At 54.1% G+C, this 18,621-nt stretch overlaps 4 protein-coding genes across 4 annotated transcripts; 2 read left to right on the top strand and 2 right to left on the bottom strand.

The window, feature by feature from the left end:
* Positions 1-1,461: 1,461 nt before the first annotated feature.
* Positions 1,462-1,973, bottom strand: PHYSODRAFT_324399 (hypothetical protein; the record flags this gene model as incomplete). Its single annotated transcript, XM_009520150.1, has 3 exons — positions 1,462-1,618; positions 1,647-1,838; positions 1,918-1,973. The coding sequence occupies 3 exons, from the start codon at positions 1,971-1,973 to the stop codon at positions 1,462-1,464; spliced, it is 405 nt and encodes a 134-aa protein (XP_009518445.1).
* A 2,276-nt stretch (positions 1,974-4,249) lies between these two features.
* PHYSODRAFT_487665 (hypothetical protein) lies at positions 4,250-5,638 on the top strand (the record flags this gene model as incomplete). The annotated part of the gene is made up of 2 exons (XM_009520149.1): positions 4,250-5,181; positions 5,239-5,638. 2 exons carry the CDS (start codon positions 4,250-4,252, stop codon positions 5,636-5,638), a joined length of 1,332 nt encoding a protein of 443 aa, XP_009518444.1.
* Positions 5,639-7,213: 1,575 nt separating this feature from the next.
* On the top strand, positions 7,214-7,706 carry PHYSODRAFT_375094 (hypothetical protein; the record flags this gene model as incomplete). The annotated part of the gene is made up of 2 exons (XM_009520148.1): positions 7,214-7,318; positions 7,410-7,706. Coding segments are annotated over 2 exons (402 nt in total), but the record flags the coding sequence as incomplete, so codon positions are not given.
* Positions 7,707-17,654: 9,948 nt separating this feature from the next.
* PHYSODRAFT_373039 (hypothetical protein) lies at positions 17,655-18,026 on the bottom strand (the record flags this gene model as incomplete). Its single annotated transcript, XM_009520147.1, has 1 exon — positions 17,655-18,026. A coding segment is annotated over one exon (372 nt), but the record flags the coding sequence as incomplete, so codon positions are not given.
* Positions 18,027-18,621: the final 595 nt, after the last annotated feature.

The following is an 18,621-nucleotide window of genomic DNA, read 5'->3' as shown; positions in this document are numbered from 1 at the left end:
TCGCTTTCACGGCACTATACATATGCATGTGTGAGCCTTCAGCTCGTGTTGATAACTCAAACTCAATACACACGTTGATCTTTCTGCGAACCCTGAATCAGGATACAGTCTGTCCCGGCAAATCAAGAAAGGTCGGACCAATAGAAACTGCGAGGTTGCGAAGCTTGCAAAGGGCTTGACAGAAGTGCCAATGTACTGAATTACTCAATTAATGGAAAAGTAGCTTCCCTCGTCTTGTACCGTCGGCTCAGTTTTCAAGCAGAGGGCACCATTGAACTTCAATCTGAAGGGGGTCGGCGATATAATATCGCCGATATTCTTGTGTTTGTACTTGTACATGTAGTGAATGATTTGTCTTGTTCGCGGAGCATCGCGCCGCGTAGACTGCTGCCTGGGACGGTCATTTAGGGAGTTCTAATGTCCGTACTGCCCCATCGTTCAGGGCAAGGCACTGACGCCCCTGCCGCATGCCGTAACGACCGCATCTTGCTGCAGCAATAACTTATCTAAAGTTCATTTTGAGCCTTTCATTTTACTCCTGCTAACTAGCAACTTGCAGTTGCTTCCCGCTGGTGGACATGTTCCCTCCACTTTTAACTAGACTCAGTACATATTATCCAGAAAGCGCAAATCTCGACTGCATGGCTGTACTAGCTCTGCGAGGTACATTCGACATCGCTATTCTTGATATGCCGGGGAGATCTGTATGGATAAATATCGTGATGGTGCCGACACATATGATTTTATACTTAGCCAGTGTATCGATGACCGATTATTATCGAATGAGAAGGGCGATAGCTGGTATTTTATCCAATGATCAACGTGAGGGGTAGGTGTATGAGCTGCCGACACTCCTGCCGACGTATAATGTAGGCAGGGCTGCCGAGATATGTTATCCACATATAGTGAAGTTAAGTAATTAGGTGTTAAACACATATTTTGCACGGTGCCGACACTTCACTTGACTTTGTATTGCTTCTGTTTGCCTGTTCGAAGCGTTTTGTGTGGCGCTTTCACTTGCTCTACAAATTCAACCGAGTTTCTCAGCAACGCTATTTCCGAAGCAGCATTGTGTCATGTAGAAAGCTGTTTTGGGTGAGGCATTGTTGGTGACACTATGGCCACTGCCGCTAAGGTACCGCCGTCAATACATGTAAGTGACTCCGCAGCAGTTGAGAGTGGTACAAGAATTAGAAATATTCACTGTTATATACATTCTATTCGTGCAATACACTACAGCACTAAGCAACACCGCGCCTGTAGAAAGCGCCATCCCACCATGCAGCGGCGCCGGCACCAGCCGCGCCGCCAGTAGCAGCAGTACCCCCTCCGGGAGGAGCCCCCCCAAGCTCGACATCAGCGAGCGTGCCCTCCGCCGCACCCGGCGATCGACAACTCGCAGCCGCCGCGCTGCTGCTTCGGGTGCTGCTGGTTGTAATGGCGGTACTGGGACGAGGGCGGCTACTGCTGCGGGGGCGTGGTCCTGGGTTGGCTCTGCAGCTCCGCGTGCTGCTGCTGTTGCTGCCTGCAGCGTGACGAGTGGGTGGCCGCCAGGCGCAGGCTTCTTATCGGGCGTCCTCCCTCCTCGTCTTCCTTCTCCTCCTCCTCCCACTCCTCGCTGTTGCCCTCCGCCGACCTCCACGCACTTGGTGCGTCTATCTTCCGCCGTGCCCTTGGTGGTCGCAGACTTCGGGGCCTGCGGCTTGGAGGCCAGCGCCATGACGCGCGCCGTCCGAGCGGGTGCGAGCACTAGCCCGACGCGCCCGTGGCCGGGTACGAGCACCGCGCGTCCGTGTGTGAGATGGCCGTGCACGTGCCAGCGAGGGAGGACTGTTGTCCTTCGTACCCTTGGTCATCTCGCCGTCCTTCGTGCCCTTGGGCCCCCCGCCGTCCTCCGCGCTCTTGGTGGCTTCTCACCCCGGTTTCTGCTGTCTCTTGCCCGTCATGTCCTGTGTGTTCTGGGGCTCAGCCATCTTGGAGGTCCTGATCGCGCCCGTGCACGACCGCATGCCCCGCTCGCGAAGCCTGGAGGGGCGTGGAGTTTGTCACGGGGCAGCGACCTTGACCACGCAAACTGAAAATGCGAGAAGTGTTAATGAGTACAGTAGTTTAGACCAATCATTGAAATTCATCATTTCCACCAATGATAGATAGTGTCGGCAGGTGTAGGCCGGTGTCGGCACCGTCATGGTATGGTAGTATGTAGAGAAGCAGTGGGTTCCTGGAACCCTATTCCATCGCGAGCACGTGCTGCTGGTCTGCTCAGTGTCGAGCGGTGGTCTGCTCGACGCTCGCTGGAAAACGCCCCTTCAAGATTTCTCCCACCCTCGACACCCCCCCTTACGATTTTCGTATTCGCACCCTATTGTACCAAAACAATGGTACATCATTTATATCCTAGATACATCTCATGTGCTATCATTCCGGCACAACCAAAGTCAACTTGACGTCGTACAAGTTGCACGATGCAACCTCTTCACCAAGTAAGCTGCGAACAGCGATCGCCTTTTACGAAATGAAGCAACCGTGTTGCTTTAACTTGGTTAAACGACCGTGTTATTGTGCCTTTCAGAAACTTTGGCCAATCTGACCTCAAAAATGTGGTCTTAAGAAGGAGAGTGTAGGGTTAAACCTAGGATTTGCTGTTAGCCCTGCATCGGGTTACGGAAGTCCTACGTAGGAGCTCCGTCTTCATCTAAAGGGTACCTTTTTGGAAATAAGGACCGAATGGCCATGTTAAGCTGGCCATTCGTGCCTTCGTAGGACTAACGAGCCCTTCGTAGGACTAGATCACGTCAGTGTGCCTGACAGCATCTGTGGTAAATGCATAGTTTGGCCACACTCGTACAGGCGGAGACTCAGGCAGCACCGCAGCTAGGTCACCATGCCAGCGTGGAGCTACGTACGGGTACGTGTGCTACAGCCTGTAGTCTACAGGTATAACGGTACTGCACACGCTCATTTGTTGGCCTCCCTTCGCAAGCAATTCGCTCAGTTTACATTCAGTTATTGTTTATGCACGGTTTTACTGGCCTCGGTACTAACTTTTATGAGGTCTTACGTAGGAGCAAGACTCCTACGTAGGACCTCAAATCGGAGGGCGTTTTGGCAGAAAGGCACAATACCATAACTCGGTAGAAGCCATATCTCGATAGAGCGACCGTGTTGCCATAACTCGGTAGAAGTCGTGACTAGGTAGAGCGACTGTGTTGCCATAACTCGACACCCCCAACGATACCTCCTCTGTCCCCAACACTAGAACAAACCCAGAAAGCTCCATTTTTTTTTAGGTACATGAAAGCTGAACTTGAAAACTTCACGTAACACATATCTTGCTAGCTGGCGGAGTGTCTTCATTTCTCGCTAAGTATCCCAATGAGTTCCATCGCGCGGAGCAGCACCAGCCCGCCGACCTGTCTCGAGATTCAACCAAAACGCTGAAGTCACCACCGCGCAAAGTTACATGGAGCGAATCGTCACCGCTCGCGGCAGAAACTTCAGCTAAGAATCCTCCGACTCACTTCGAAGCCCCGACTAGCAGCTCCAGCCGCAGTGCTGGTGGGGGGCTTGAGTGAACCATGCGCGGACAATGGGCAACATCAGACAAAAACTCAAGCTTGTAGCAAGGAAATTCAGTTGGCAGGTTGCATGCACTTACTTACGCTTACCAGTTAAGATAATGTTTTCTAATGTGGATCTCTACTATATGTAGAGCCCGCTCGCGGGGTTCTAGAGCTTGTCGAGGCTTGGTTTTGTTGTCCGTGTACGCGGACTTTATGTGCTTGAGCTCCGTCCTGCAGTGGTGCATGCCGCATGTATGTGGATGCAACTCACCAACACACACTTGTCGACGACGTCGCGACATCCTCGTGACCCTCCACCCGAGCTATATGCTCGCGCACGAAGTCTTTGGTGGCCTGGCAGTATGGGTGCCGCGAAGTAGCCGACCGGCCAGGTCTTGGCTTGTTGCGGATGACTGGCCTGTGCGGCACGTTGTCTCCCCGCAAGGCGCTAATTGTCGGAACTCGCCAGTGATCTTGGGAGTGTGCGTGCATGAAGTGGTGGGCACCTCCGCCAACGTGCAGGCGGAGATTGCGGAGAACGAGACGTTGCAGCAGGAGAACAGGTAGGACTGACCAAACAGCAGCAAGAACTACATAGTGAACATGGCCAAGTGGCCTTACATAGCAAACAAATACATCAGTCTTCAATCTTCCTCGCCGAGCTCACTTCCACCTGCCAACAGGTTATGAGCCCAATTGGCTCCGACGACACCTCACAATGGCCAAGCCCCGCACGCAACGTTCACGACACCGACGTCCAAGGGCTGAACGTGGCTGCAGACCCGTTCGAGTTGTTCGAGGGGACGCGCTCCGACTCGGGCGCGTCCGACCCCCATGCAAGGGGCAGTCGGGGCTCCAGCGAGAGCTCCGAGCGACTTGACAGATTCGAAGGCCTGCTCGAGGGGATGGCCAAGCAGCAGGCCCAGTTCATGGCCAATCAAGTGAAGCTGCAGGAGCAGCTGCAGCGTCGCAGCGAGCCGTCGCGCACGACGCCGTACGAGAACCAGTACGGCGCGTCGAGCGCGTTCACGGACTTTATCAAGGCCAGAGACCGAAGGATGAGAGTAGACTCTCTCGACGAGTCGATGCTCTCGGTGGGACCGACAGCACCAACGCTCCCGGTGCCGACGCGTCCGGTGGAGCAGGCGACGAATGTGCAGCAGCCGCAGCAGGCGCCGCAGCAGCAGCCGTACTGGCCGTCGCCCTCGCCGGAGCAGTTCGTGCCGCCGACGAACTTCGGCATCAAAATCCCGAAGCCGCGGGACCTGGACTGGCCCGGATTCGGGAAGTTCTCGGGCAAGGAAGTCTACCCGGGACTGGGGGCGAACTTCAAATCGTGGGGACTGAGGTTCCTGAAGCGACTGGCTGCAGCACAGCAGATGAGCGGAGGAGACTGGCCGGAAGAGTTCCGCATCCTCGCTCTCAATGGTAAGCTCGATGGCACAGCGCTTGTGTACTTCGAGAGGATGGTGCCGCTCTGGACGACCGAATCGCCCACGTTGGAACACGTGATGAACAGGATGCTCGTGCCGTACATGACGACAATCACGGCGAGCAAGGGATTGCAGCTGATGACTGCGGAGAAGTCGAAGAGCAGGACGTGGGCCGAGCACTACCAGTACTTGACGTACGTGGCTGAGCGCTCCGGCTGCTCGGACCTACACGTGCTGCAGAGTCTGTGCAAGTCGGCGCCGCCGTACTTGCAGAGTGCGATGTTGACGCGGCTGAACTCGCAGCGCGCCGACTACTTACAGCAGGCCACGGAGTTGGTGGCGTTCGCGATTGAGTTCGATGCGAACATGCTCAAGCAGGAGATCGGGCGCGGGAACCGCGGACGAGGCGGTCGATTTCACGGTGGCGGCCGTGGAGATCAAGGTGGACGAGGATCCGTTGCCCGTGTTGACGGCACGGAGACTCGCTCCTGCTACAATTGTGGTGAAGCCGGGCACCTAGCTAGAGACTGCCCAGGTAAAGAAAACAGCGGTGCTAAGACGTCGACTCGAGTCACGCTGGCCGTGGGAACCGGCACGAACGGGGACTCGTGCACGTGGATCTTGGACGTACCGAGCGGCTAACGGTGATCTTATACACGTAGTCAAGAAGGGCACGGTGGTGCTGCGGACGATCGTGGACAGCAATGAGGTCATCGTGGACTTGTCCGACGTCTACTATACCGGATAACATCATCAGCTACGGCATCTTGGAGGAGAAGGGCGTGTACCTGGAGCCCCACGGTGGCAAGAGCTACACGGTGCAGGAGAACACTGGCATGCGGATCTTTGAGGTTTACAGGCGCAACAAGGTGCTGATGATCGGTGACCACGGAGACACGCGTCAACGCGGTGACGGAGGCAGTCAAGGCAGCGAGCGAATCGCTTGAGGATGCTGTGACGGAGTCGACGCTGCTGGAACTGCACAAGAGGCTGGGCCACATTGCGTACGATACAGTCGAGCGCATGGCCGACACGCCTGGATCAGGTATCCGGCTGACAAGCAGAGAGCGGCCCAACTGTTTGACCTGTGCACAAGGCAAGCACAGCAAGAACAATCAGTCCAAGAAGGACACGGGCGCGAACGCACCGATCGACAAGATTGGTGGCGTTATCGGCAGTGACATTAAGGGCCCCATGACCTCGAGGGACAGGCGCGGCAACAAGTACCTGATCAACTTCATCGACTACTCGACGAACTACGTGCGCGTCTTCCTCGCGAAGAACAAAGCGGATGCTACAAAGGAGTTTGAACACTTCTTAGTGTACTTTGAAAAGCGATTCAACTGCCGGATTCATGTGCTACGTACCGACGGGGGTAAGGAGTACGTGAACGTGGACCCGTTCTGCAAGGAAACAGGCGTCAGACGCCAGATTAGCGAGCGCGAGAATCAAGCATCGAATGGCAAAGCGGAAAGAATGCACCGCACCGTGCTGAACGTGGCACGTTGCATGCTGTTTGCGAGTGGTTTGCCGTTGTACTTCTGGGGAGACGCAGTAGAGTACGCTGCATTCGTGTTGAACAGGAGCTCGTGCAGCGCGAACCCCAAGCGCATGTCTCCGCTCGAGATGTTGACGGGCAAGGTGCCGAACTTGTCCGACATCGTCACGTTCGGGAGCCCGTGCACAGCCTACAGAGATCCTGGCAAGAAAGCGTGGAAGGCCAGAGCATAGGTTGGTATGATCGTGGGCAAAAATGACGAGACGAAGGGCTTCAAAGTGTACTTACCGAAGGACCGGATCGTAATCACCACCCAGCACATCAAGAACGTGGAGACGCTGGACAGCAAGCAGAACGCGCAGCTGCAGGCGCAGCTTGAGCGCGAGGTCCCCGAGCTGAAGAGAGCTGTTGAAGAACGCGAGCAGACCGCGGAACGGAAGGAGCCCGTCGCGGACACGTCGCATATCAGAGAGACGCCGAAGGTGCCCGAGAGCAGCGGCCCGGCGGTGAAGTCAAAGAAGAAGCGACCAAGGAAGAAGTCGAAGAAGAGCAGCAAGAAGAAGAGAACAGTTGCAGCAGAAGACGCTGCAGGAGTGGAAGGAGCTGGCGCTGATAAAGAGCAGCTACCAGCAGAAGAGGTGCAGCCCACGCGCATGCGCACGCGCTACATGGGCAAGAAGCACGTGTCCGTTGGCAGCGTGAGCGCGGTCATGCTCAAGGACCCGAAGAACTTCCGCGAGGCGATGAGGGACCCGCGCTCAGAGAAGTGGAAGCAAGCCATCAGAGAAGAGATCGAGGCGCTGGAGCAGAACGGCACGTGGAAGGTGGTGAAGAAGCCGGAGAACGCGAAGCTGCTGCACACCAAGTGGGTGTTCAAGCTGAAGACGCACGCGGATGGTGGCGCGTGGCGACGAGCAGGAGTATGGGGTCGACTATACGTACACCTTCTCTGCTGTGCTCGACATGGAGTCGGGCAAGATCATCTTGGTGGTGTCGCACATCTGGAAGGTTCCCGCGCGCCACGGAGACGTGCCCGGTGCGTACGTGAAAGCAAAGAAGGAGGAAGAGCTGGTCATCATGCTCGTCATCCCCACCGGAATGGAGTTCACGGAGGAGCAGCTCCGTGCGGTGGGCGTCAAGACCAAGTACGAACTGGCGTTGTTGCTCGAGAAAGGGCTCTACGGGCTCAAGCAGTCGGGCAGGCTGTGGAACCAGTTGCTGCATAGCATCTTGCTGTCGCTGGGATTCCGGCAGTGCTACTCGGACAGCTGCCTCTACGTCAAGATCGAGGAGGATGGATGACGCTCGTCGGCGTGTACGTGGACGACATCCTCGTGACGGCCACAAGCGTGGACAAGGTGGACAAGTTCTTCCAGGACATGCAGGTTGTGGAGCTGAAGGACTTAGGAGTCGTGTCGAAGTTCCTGGGTGTAGCCTTCAGCTACGACGAAGAGGACGGCTGGGCTCTCGACCTGGAGCAGGTGATCCAGGACATGTTAATGAAGTTTGGGTTGGACAAGACGGCCCCGGTCAGCACGCCGATCGGCGGCGAGCAAGACAGCGAGGCACCAGGTGAGTTATTGCCAAGTGGTGGTGCTGGCACCCGACGGTGCAGACGTTCCAGTCATTAGTGGGCAGCTTGCTCTGGGTCTCCAGGTGCACGCGGCCCGACACGTGCACCGTGCGACGAGGAACTCGCACGCACCGAGAGAGGCTGACTGGAGACTGGCGAAGCGGATCGCCACGTATCTCAAGGGCACCAAGAGCATCAAGTTCGTAATGAACGCGGACGATAACGCGATGGGCGAGGACGGCGTGCTGGTGGAGGCGTACAGCGACGCCGACTACGCGGCCGACAAGAAGGACAGGAAGTCCGTGAGTGGTGGCGTTGTGATGATGGCCGGCGCTGTGGTGGCGTGGGTGTGCAAGAAACAAGCGTGCGTCGCACTCTCGACGATGGAGTCGGAGTTTGTCGCGGCCTCGCACACCACTGCGCACATGCTCGGCGTCATCGAGTGTTTGAAAGAGATAGGGATCAAGGTGAGGATGCCGTCGCTGCTGCACGTCGACAATCAAGCAGCGATCGCCCAATTGGAAGGCGAGGACACCACGGGGCACGCGAAGCACATTGACACCCGCCACAAGTTTGTGAAGGACTTCGTGAAGAAGAAGGTGCTGCTGATCAACTACTGCGAGTCCAAGAAGATGCGTGCGGACGTCCTGACAAAGGTCCTCCCGGCGCCACGGCTCGCTGAGCTGCGTGGGCTTGTGATGCTCTCAGGTTGACCGCACGGGAAGGAGTGTCGGAACTCGCCAGTGATCTTGGGAGTGTGCGTGCATGAAGTGGTGGGCACCTCCGCCAACGTGCAGGCGGAGATTGCGGAGAACGAGACGTTGCAGCAGGAGAACAGGTAGGACTGACCAAACAGCAGCAAGAACTACATAGTGAACATGGCCAAGTGGCCTTACATAGCAAACAAATACATCAGTCTTCAATCTTCCTCACCGAGCTCACTTCCACCTGCCAACACTAATTCTTGGTGTCTCTGGTGTGCTGTGCCCCAGCGCATGGCAACGCAACTCACTCACTGTTCGCTGCAACGCAGGCGACGCACGGTTGGATGCAGATATCGCGGTGCTCCCTGGAGTTGCACAACGTGCGCTCTTCGTTGTGCCGGAATGATAGCACAGGCTTCTTAGAAATGTATCAAGGATAGAAATGATGTACCATGTGTTTGGTACAAAAGGGAGCGAATACGAAAATTGGGGGTGCCATTACCGCAGTTGAGGCGCGCCTGAGTGCGGGATATGGGGAGCACGAGGTTAAACCACCGCGTAAGCTCGAAAGAGCGCACAACACGGCTGCTGCAGCGATGGTAGTAGAAGAAGCAACGCTGTAGATAATTGGTTAAGTGGTGTGGTTCCTGTGCAACATAGTTGTAGATGGCGCCGAGACTTGTTGCTAGCTTAAGCGCCATCCTAGAGGAGATCGCTCCGCGCCATCCGCATGACTAGGCCAACCATCTTGCCCATTTTACGTACGAAATGATCGCGTGACCCGGTTTTTGGGGTTTACATTGTTTTTAAGCTCGAGTGCAGTAATAAACCAAAACCTATGACATGGGGTGTGTTTCTCTATATGCGAAATGCGGTAACGATTATTGTCGCTTTCAAGGATTTTGCGCACTCTATTCGTTTTCGAGCATCTCCAACGGTAGTGCAAAAGTCAAGGAATTGCACGATATTTGCACAATTGCAAAAAAATCATCCCCAACGGCGAAGTGATAGTGAATACGAAGTAGCTCTAAAGTAACAATTTGAAATTGATTGTGCACTACAGCTTGGTGGAAGTGAATAGAAGCCTGCTATTCACTTCGGCTAATCACGAATTGCAAGCGTTGAAACTCCCGGCGCCAGTGAACAGGCGCACTTAGAGCATCTCCAACTGTAGTGCAAATCGCAAAAGTGATAAGGCAAAGTGAATGGCCGATTAGCAACATTAACAAGACGAACACGCTTCAATTTTTTTGCAATAGTTCAGCTTCCCCAACGGTATTGCAAAATTGCGAAGTGAAAGCGGGTAGCCCTCCCTCCGCAATGGCCGATAAAGGGTAGCGTAGCTTAAGTTATCCGTGGCAAAGGCACCACAATAGGCAGCAATAGGCAACTATAGAGCACTTCAGGTCGATAACGGCCCGCCGTTGTTTGCAGCATGCATTTGGGACAACAAGTCATTTGCCCTACTTACTGTAGCAACTGCCGGTAAGCCCGGGAGCTTCTATTCATCCGGTATACCTATGAAACTAGTAGTATATGTATTGTGAGAGCGTTGTGTACCTCTTTCGGACGGGTGCACGCGCTGAAGGCGTCCATAAATGCGTATTCTCGCCTTGCACTTTGCGTGCAATAGCTGGCAGGTCGTAGTGAATAGCAGGCCGATGATCACTACGCCATCCGGGAATTGCACTATCGATTTCAACGTATTACTTCAGCACTACTTCTGAACCCCTATCACTTCCCCGTGGGGGATGATTTTTTTTCAATTTTGCAAATATCGTGCAATTCCTTGACTTTTGCACTACCGTTGGAGATGCTCTTACAAAGCAACCTGCGTTCGTGCTCGAGGTGCCTCCTAGCTGCAGTCTTCGAAACAGCGGATCTACTGTTTTCTCCTCCTCCATCAGCATCCATTCAGCGCCCAAGCTCCGCGGGCAAGAAAAAATCGAAGCAGCTTTAATTTGAAGAGCAAGTTGACAATCAACGATGCTCTCACAGCGGGAGCTTGCAAAAGCCACGTCAGCGCAAGTTGAAATTATGCAGCAGCAGCTTGAAGTTGCAAAGCAAAAGGTAAGTATTATGGAGGCTCAGCACCAAGCGTCAAAAGAGCAAGCGGAAATGGCGGTTATGTGCATTTCGACTGAAGGCCTGTCCGATGTAGGAAAAGAATATCTATTTATCAAGCAGCGTCAACTTCTCGATAAGCTCCGAAACGAATCTGAGAACAGCTACACCTTTTGCCGCCCATTCTCAGGTTAATCGCCGGCCAAATTTGGCGTGCCCATTTTTTGGGTACATAAAAAGTATCCAAACTCAGGAGTACCACTGTATTATCTCGATCAAAGTTGGCTAATCCCCAATCAAAACAGGGCAGTTCCTTGACTACATGTACTGACGCTCCATTCTTCATGTTTTCCATGCGGATCGCGGCGTTCACGAACTTGGAGGCATGCAGCTCCATCTTCTGCACCATGCACTGAGTGATGCGGGGCATCGAGTAATGGAACCTGCACCGGATCCGAGCACCTTGTGCCTACGAAGGATAAAATGAAGACTGAATTGATGGAGCGTTAGCTGCTCACTGCCTGAGCTCCTACCAACACTCACGGGTTCCTACCCGTTCCCATACAACGACCTGCTTTTCTCTGCTTCTCAGCTTTCGTCTCAACTGCCATGAGCAGGTCTCAGATATGCATTCCAACACGCCCTCCTCGAAGAGCACTCTTCGCCTATTGCACGCTTCCAACACCGGCCAGCAACAGCAACGCCTTGAGTCTCTTCTTGTCAAGAGGTTTAGTGAACGTGTCGGCAGGGTTCTGCTCACCCTTCACCTTGTGCAGCTCAATAGCTCCTTTCTGCACTTGCTCCCGCACATAGTGCCAACGTAGCTCAATGTGCCGCGTGCGGCAGCTGTAGGTCGGGCTTGTAGCCATCACGTGAGCTGCTTGGTTGTCCACTCCAATCCGTAGCCGGATAGTGTGATGAGGCAGGATCTCCTGCAAGATATTACTCTCTGCAACCGCCTCCATACTTGCTTCACAAGCCGCTACATACTCGGCCTCTGCCGTGGACAAGGCAATGATCGATTGTCGTCGTGACATCCACGCAATGGCACCGCCAGCTAGGGTAAACACAAACCCCGTAGTGCTCTTGCGTTGCTCAGGATCATTTGCCCAATCACTATCGCAATATCCTTCCAGCACCACTTCACTCGAAACTATCCGCCCTCTCGAGTAGGTGATCCCATAGTTGCGTGTGCCAGCTAGATATCTCAGCACCCGCTTCAAAGTGCCCACATGCTTTGTGGTCGGCTTTGCAACAAAGCGACTCAGCTGTCCTACCGCAAAAGCCAAATCCGGTCTCGTACCGGTGGCCAAGTACATGAGCATCCCGACTGCCTCACGGTAAGGGAAGCTTGTTTCCGCCACCACTTCATCACTGCTCGGCGCCAGACGCACATTCACTTCCATGGGATTCCCAACAGCATGAGCCTCACTGTAGCCAAACTTATTCAAAATCTCATTTGCGTACCTATCCTGTCGAATCGCAATCCGCTCCGTGGTCTGCTCGACCTCAACGCCCAAGTACTGCGCCAGCTGCCCTTGGTCCTTGATCCCATACGCTTCGTTCAGTTCCTTGAACAAGCGCTCCTTGTACGGCTCGTCGTTTGTCGCTACGAGAATATCGTCGACATAGACTAGCACGTACGCCATCGTCTCACCCTCGAAACGATAGTACAGACACGGCTCCGTCAGAGATCGCAGGTACCCGTGATCCAGAAACCACTGGTTCAGTTCCGTATTCCACTCGTGACCTGACTGCCGCAGTCCATACAATGCTTTCAGTACCACGTACACATGCCCATTCACTTTGCAGGGATAGCCATCGATCGATCGTAGGTACTGCCGAATAACTCAGACGAACATTCAAGTATGCGGTGTTTATATCTCCACCAAACACACTCAGTCCCAGGTCCGCTGCTATCGCCAGCAGCAGTCGGAACGACGACATCCTAGCAACGGGGGCGAACGTCTCACGAAAGTCAATCCCGGGTCGCTGGTAATTGCCCAGTGCAACAATGCGAGCCTTGAAGCGGATCACATATCCTTGGTGGTCCGTCTTCAAGTCATACACCCACATCGTATTCACCAGCAGTGCATCCTCAGGCATCTCTTCGCCAGAAATCTCCATGATAACACCTTTGGCTTTCAGCGCTGCAATCTCCTCCATTTCGCCCATCAGAAAGAACTCTCGCCACTTAGAACGCATCATCTCACGGTGGTTCCGAGGAATCTTCACATTACTTGCTCTTATGAGTCGTCCATTCTTGTACAGAGTACGCGAGGTATTGAGCGCAGCGTTCATCACATAGTCCTTCAAGTAGCTGGGACGGCGTCGCTCGTCGTACTCGCGAAGACCGGTGCGTGTCTTCTTCACATCTGTCTTTGCTGCATCTCGCTCGACGCGCACCTCTTCCGACGGAGTTTCGTCACGATGCGACCGCTTCCCGATATTCATCGGCAGGGTCGGTGGGAACATCACACTAGCGTCAAAAATCTCGCCAGCTGCTGCATTACCACTCGAATGCACCCTCTTGACCGATTCAGTCTCACCGAAGTCCTCTTGCAGTGACTGAGTGCGCGACAGGTTTGCATCTCCCTCGTGCTCGTCCGGAGCCAAGACACTTGCCACAGTAACATCATCACCATTGAGAATTTCATCATCTTCCTCTTCCTCAGCATCACTATGCGCTCCTCCTACCAAGCGATGACCCACACGTTCCGGTTACCGACACGGCGTCGTCACCCCCAGCAGCACCGTCGTCTTCTTCAGCAGCGTCCTCACCGCTGTCAGTGACTTTCTCATCATCGTTCGCAGGAGTCGCAAGCGTACGAATTCCACACTTGCCTCCATCGAGGCGCTCGCCAGTGCCGCCAGTCTCGTCAGTACCACCACTGTTGTCCTGCTGCTCTTCATTCACTGACTCTCCATCAACAACAGCTTGGCTGTCATCTCCCGCCTCGAGAATAGCATTCTCGTCAACGGCGTCCTCAAAAGTAGACTGCATTTCACCGCTTTGCTCTAGTCCCGCCACTACTGTACTCGCCCATGTAGCCATGATCGTATTTGAAGCCTGATCGGCATCACCAATATCACTTCCGTCGGTGTCCCTGGCGTCGGTCACCGTGCGTCTGACGAAGTGCAGCGACTCCAAGTCCTCGTCATCCACGTCCACTTCGTAGCGATCACGGTACATGACGTCCTCAGCCACTCTCAGATCAGGAACAAACTTAGCAGTGTGCTCGTCAGGAAAATAGACCTTACATCCGATCACGTCTTCTGCATACCCGAGCACAAAGCCAATTCTAGCGTTATTGTGGTGCTTCTTCCGCTGAGGAGACACCGGCACGTGTACATAAGCCAGTGCACCAAACTTCCGGATATGGTGCACGTCCGGCTGAATCCCAAACATCATCTCGTAAGGAACACCGCCTGTGCCCTTATTGCACACACGATTCTTCACGTACACCGCGTTTCGCAGTGCTTCCGGCCATAGGCTCCGGGGAAAGCCTGCTTGCGCCATCGTCGCCTTCGCCATGCCCTCCAGCGACTGATGAGCCCGCTCGCACAAGTTGAGTTGTGAGGATTTAGGGCCGACTTTCACATGTTCAATCCCTTGCGAATCGTACCAGGTTGTCATTTCATCGTTGAAAAACTCCCCTCCCTTATCCGTCAGCACTTGCTGCACTTTGTACAACGCACCCCTGACATTACGACCCGCCTGCCGCTCGGCGCAGAGAACATACTCCTTCACGAGTCTGTTGATCACAGGACTTTGCTTGTCACTAAGCAGGTGTACCGTGACGAAGCGAGAGTATCCGTCCATAATGATCAGCACGGCCTCATACCGTGTACCGCAGTCTTTACTGGGGATTAGGAGGTCAGCGTACACAACCTGGTTCGGCTCCTTGGTTGCCCGATCCAAATTCTTCCTGTACGTCTTCCTCTTCTGTTTGCCCAGATGACATGCATAGCATGTGTCCTCTTTCCGCTGAGTCAGCAGCATCCCACGTACTAGACCTTTGTCCACCATGGTCTTCAAATATTGTGGACAAGTGTGGCACATACGCTCGTGCCAAACTGCCAGTGAGCCGACTCCCTCTGCAGCAGTGTAGTTGCACGGAGCACGATCCTGAGGGGTGAATTGCTCTCGCTCACCAGGGCCAATCACCTGGAACCCCCAAGTAGATTCCTGCGGAGTAGCGACAGCCACTGCTCTCCCCTCTCTTAAGACGACGAAGCTTCGAGTTGCAATGTCATAGTCAAACTCAAATCCTTGAGCGTACGCCAGTCCCGGTGAAAACAGTCCATACTCAGCTCCAGGGATGAAATGCACATCGTCCAGAAACATTACAACTTGTTCATCACCGACTTCTGTGGCCAATGCCACCGTTCCTACGCCCGCAATGCGTGAAGCAATAGTTGGAGTCACTCCACGGACAGCCCGTATGCCCGCCGTGTCAGCCGTGAACGATACAAAGTCCGAGCGATTCCCGTCACATGTGAGTTTGACGCAGTGTCGAAGAACCACCACCCACTGCCGTAGTCCGCAGCACCTTGATCACTGTCCTCCAGTAGTACCTCAGTACCTTCTGCACCGTGATCACTAAGTAGTTCCTCCTCACCATGTGGTTCTACGTGCTCGTCATGTGCATTTCGTAGCTCCTCGTGCATCTCTGGCTGCTCCTCCGCCACTAACCCCGTCACAACACCAGGATCCGCATCATCCTGCGTCGGACTCGATGAAACACCACTAGGGTACAATTTCCCCGCGGTTTTCGCTTCTGCTCAAAGTCATCAGCACCGCTTTGCTTCTTTGTCCTCTCCGGGCAATTTGCCTTGAGATGTTTATCACTCCCGCAGACATAACATATCCGCGTCTTCTTTGACCCATTAGTCCTGCTCTGCTCACCTCCTTTGCCACTTCCATCTCGTTGCCCACCATGGCCCCCTTGCTTCTCACTACGCTTGCCTCTGAACTCTTTCTGTCGAGCGGCCGCAGCAAGAATCAATTCTCGAACCCGCTTCGGTGTGTACACGCTCGGGTCCGCGCTGTAGTAAATGGAAGACTTCAACCGCAAACTCAATCTGGTCCGGCAAACTCTCAAGCAGCATATCCACCATTGTATTATCGGCAATAACATGCTGCAAGTCCGCCAACTCGGTCTTGAGGTTGAACATCCTGCAAAGATGGAGGTTCGTGTCTCCTCCAGGCGTCAGCTTCATGCTCCACATCTCGTTCTCCACGCGACGAATCGTGTAGGCCTTGATGGCTTCATTCTGCTTGCCCTCGTACAAGTTGCAGAGCTCCGCCGACATCTCCGATCCGGTCTCCTTGTCGCGTATCTGCTGAAGAACGTCCGGCGGCACGGACGTACCCACCATGCGCATGATCTTGAGCTGCGCTGCGTCGAAAGCCTCCAGCCTCTCCGCACTCGCAGTCGCGAGCATCGCCCTGGTCAGGTCTCCGACCGCGATCTCCTTGAGCTTGTTCTCCTTGAACACGTTCATCATGGCCCACTTGTACGTCTGCCAATCCTTGCCGCTCCAGTTCTTCGGCACCCCTTCGTTCGTGTACTTCAGGGGCTTCGACATCCCCGAGTAGCTGCCGCCGGCAGCGTGCTTTGGGCTCATAACCCTAATGGAACCTGCACCGGATCCGAGCACCTTGTGCCTACGAAGGATAAAATGAAGACTGAATTGATGGAGCGTTAGCTGCTCACTGGCTGAGCTCCTACCAACACTCACGGGTTCCTACCCGTTCCCATACAACGACCTGCTTTTCTCTGCTTCTCAGCTTTCGTCTCAACTGCCATGAGCAGGTCTCAGATATGCATTCCAACATCGAGACGTGAGCAACGCGCTCAAGAAGACGCATGCGCGCTTCCGTCTTTGAGATCTGGAGACCGCCACCGATCTGCGTCATGGGCGCGGACATCTCGCCCCTCGCCAGCGCGAGGTTCTGCTACACTGTACATGTAGATGTTGGCTTGAGTGAACTGAAACAGTTCTCAATCGGGGATGCACGTGGGGCTGTGGGGCCGCAGGTGGCGAGAGATGGCCGTCTCGGAGAGGCTCACTCCGAAGTACTCGTACGCCATAGCCCGCAACGTGCCCAGCGTATACGATCAGCACTCGTTGAGCCAGAGCTCAAGGGCCGCCTTGATCTCCGCGTTCATCTTCATGGCCCGTCGGGGAAGGCGGTCGTCTCGGCCGTGGACCGCGCGAACCCGTTGTGCTGGGCGATGATGCGCCAATCGCTGCCGCTCTGGAAGGCGTCCAAGACGCGGCGGCGTTTTTCCGGGGTGTGGCGGGCGAAGGTTGCTTGAGTGGACATCTGTGGGGCTCAGGAAAGAATGAGGAATGAAAGCATGAAGCGAGCTTCCTTCCACGCGTCGGTAGGCCATTTCGCGCGCGCGCGAAAGCACTTGCGCAGCGCGCCTTTGAACGTCAGAATCTCGTCAATTTTAACTACATCGAATGGGGGATTAGCTAACTTTGATTGAGATAATACAGTGGTACTCCTGAGTTTGGATACTTTTTGTGTACCCAAAAAATGGTCACGCCAAATTTGGCCGGCGATTAACCTGAGAATGGGCGGCAAAAGGTGTAGAAGTATTTTGATACGTGCTCGATAAGGTCTGCCTTGAGCTGATAATGAGGAGTAGAATCCATAACTTGGCGGTACTTGCTTGTAAATGATTCCGGTACATCATCATTGGGTTTCAGCCTTTCACATCGGAACTGATGACGTGTGTAGCCTGCTTCGGAAGCTTCGTATGCAAATATGGATGGGGAAGGCCTCCTTTCGGTACATTGGTAATCGTCCACGATCATGTTATGTAGAATAACACAGCACTTTAACGTGCTCTTGATCTTGTCTAAAGACCAAGTGTGGGTTGGGCGAGCAACGATTGCAAACCGAGCGTGGAGCACCCCGAAAGCGCGCTCGACATCTTTTCTCAGAGCTTCCTGAACAGCCGAATAGCGTTTTTGCTGGACATTAATTGGCGACGAAATTGTTTTTACGAAGCAGCGCCAGTCAGGGTAGATACCATCGGCCAAATAGTAGAGAAAGTCGTATCTGTGCCCATTAACTTCGTACGAAAACTGAGGAGCGTTTTCATCAATGTACTCGCTAATTAGCGGCGACGCATCTAAAACATTTAGATCGTTGTTGCTGCCTGGCATGCCCACAAACGCATGCCAAATGTGCAAATCGGATGTGGCCACGGCTTCCAACACCACAGTAGCGTCTTTGGACGCACCTTGAAAAGCACCACGCCACGAACTTGGGCAGTTTTTCCAGCTCCATTTCATACAATCGATTGAACCGATCATACCAGGGAACCCACGAGCTGCGTTGATCTCTAAAATGCGCATCATATCTTCCTGAGATGCTAAACGATGGTGGTACGGACCGTAAACAGCAATGATGTTGGCTATGAATTTATCCTCCGACTCGATCACAGTGCTCTCCCCAATAGAGAAGAAGTCGTCAAGCAAATCAGCTGAACATCCGTAGGCAAGCTTGCGAATAGCGGCACCAACTTTAATGACAGGATGCACTCCATACTTGCCAGTACAATCCTTGCGCCACGTAAAATATTCATCACACTCTCCGAACTTGTCCACTATACTGAGAAAAAGGGCCTTGCTCATACGAAATCGCCTACGAAATTGCTCCTTTGTATATGTTGCCCGCGTCGATATGTACTGCTTGTGAAACCGATTGTAGGCGAGGACGTGGTCGCGGTTAAGGTTGGCGCTCCTTCCAGGCCCCGAGCCG

Source organism: Phytophthora sojae, assembly GCF_000149755.1.
Source record: "Phytophthora sojae unplaced genomic scaffold PHYSOscaffold_2, whole genome shotgun sequence".
Lineage (NCBI taxonomy): Eukaryota > Oomycota > Peronosporomycetes > Peronosporales > Peronosporaceae > Phytophthora > Phytophthora sojae.
The sequence above is the reverse complement of the archived record's forward strand: the minus strand, read 5'-3'. Positions and strand labels throughout refer to the sequence as shown.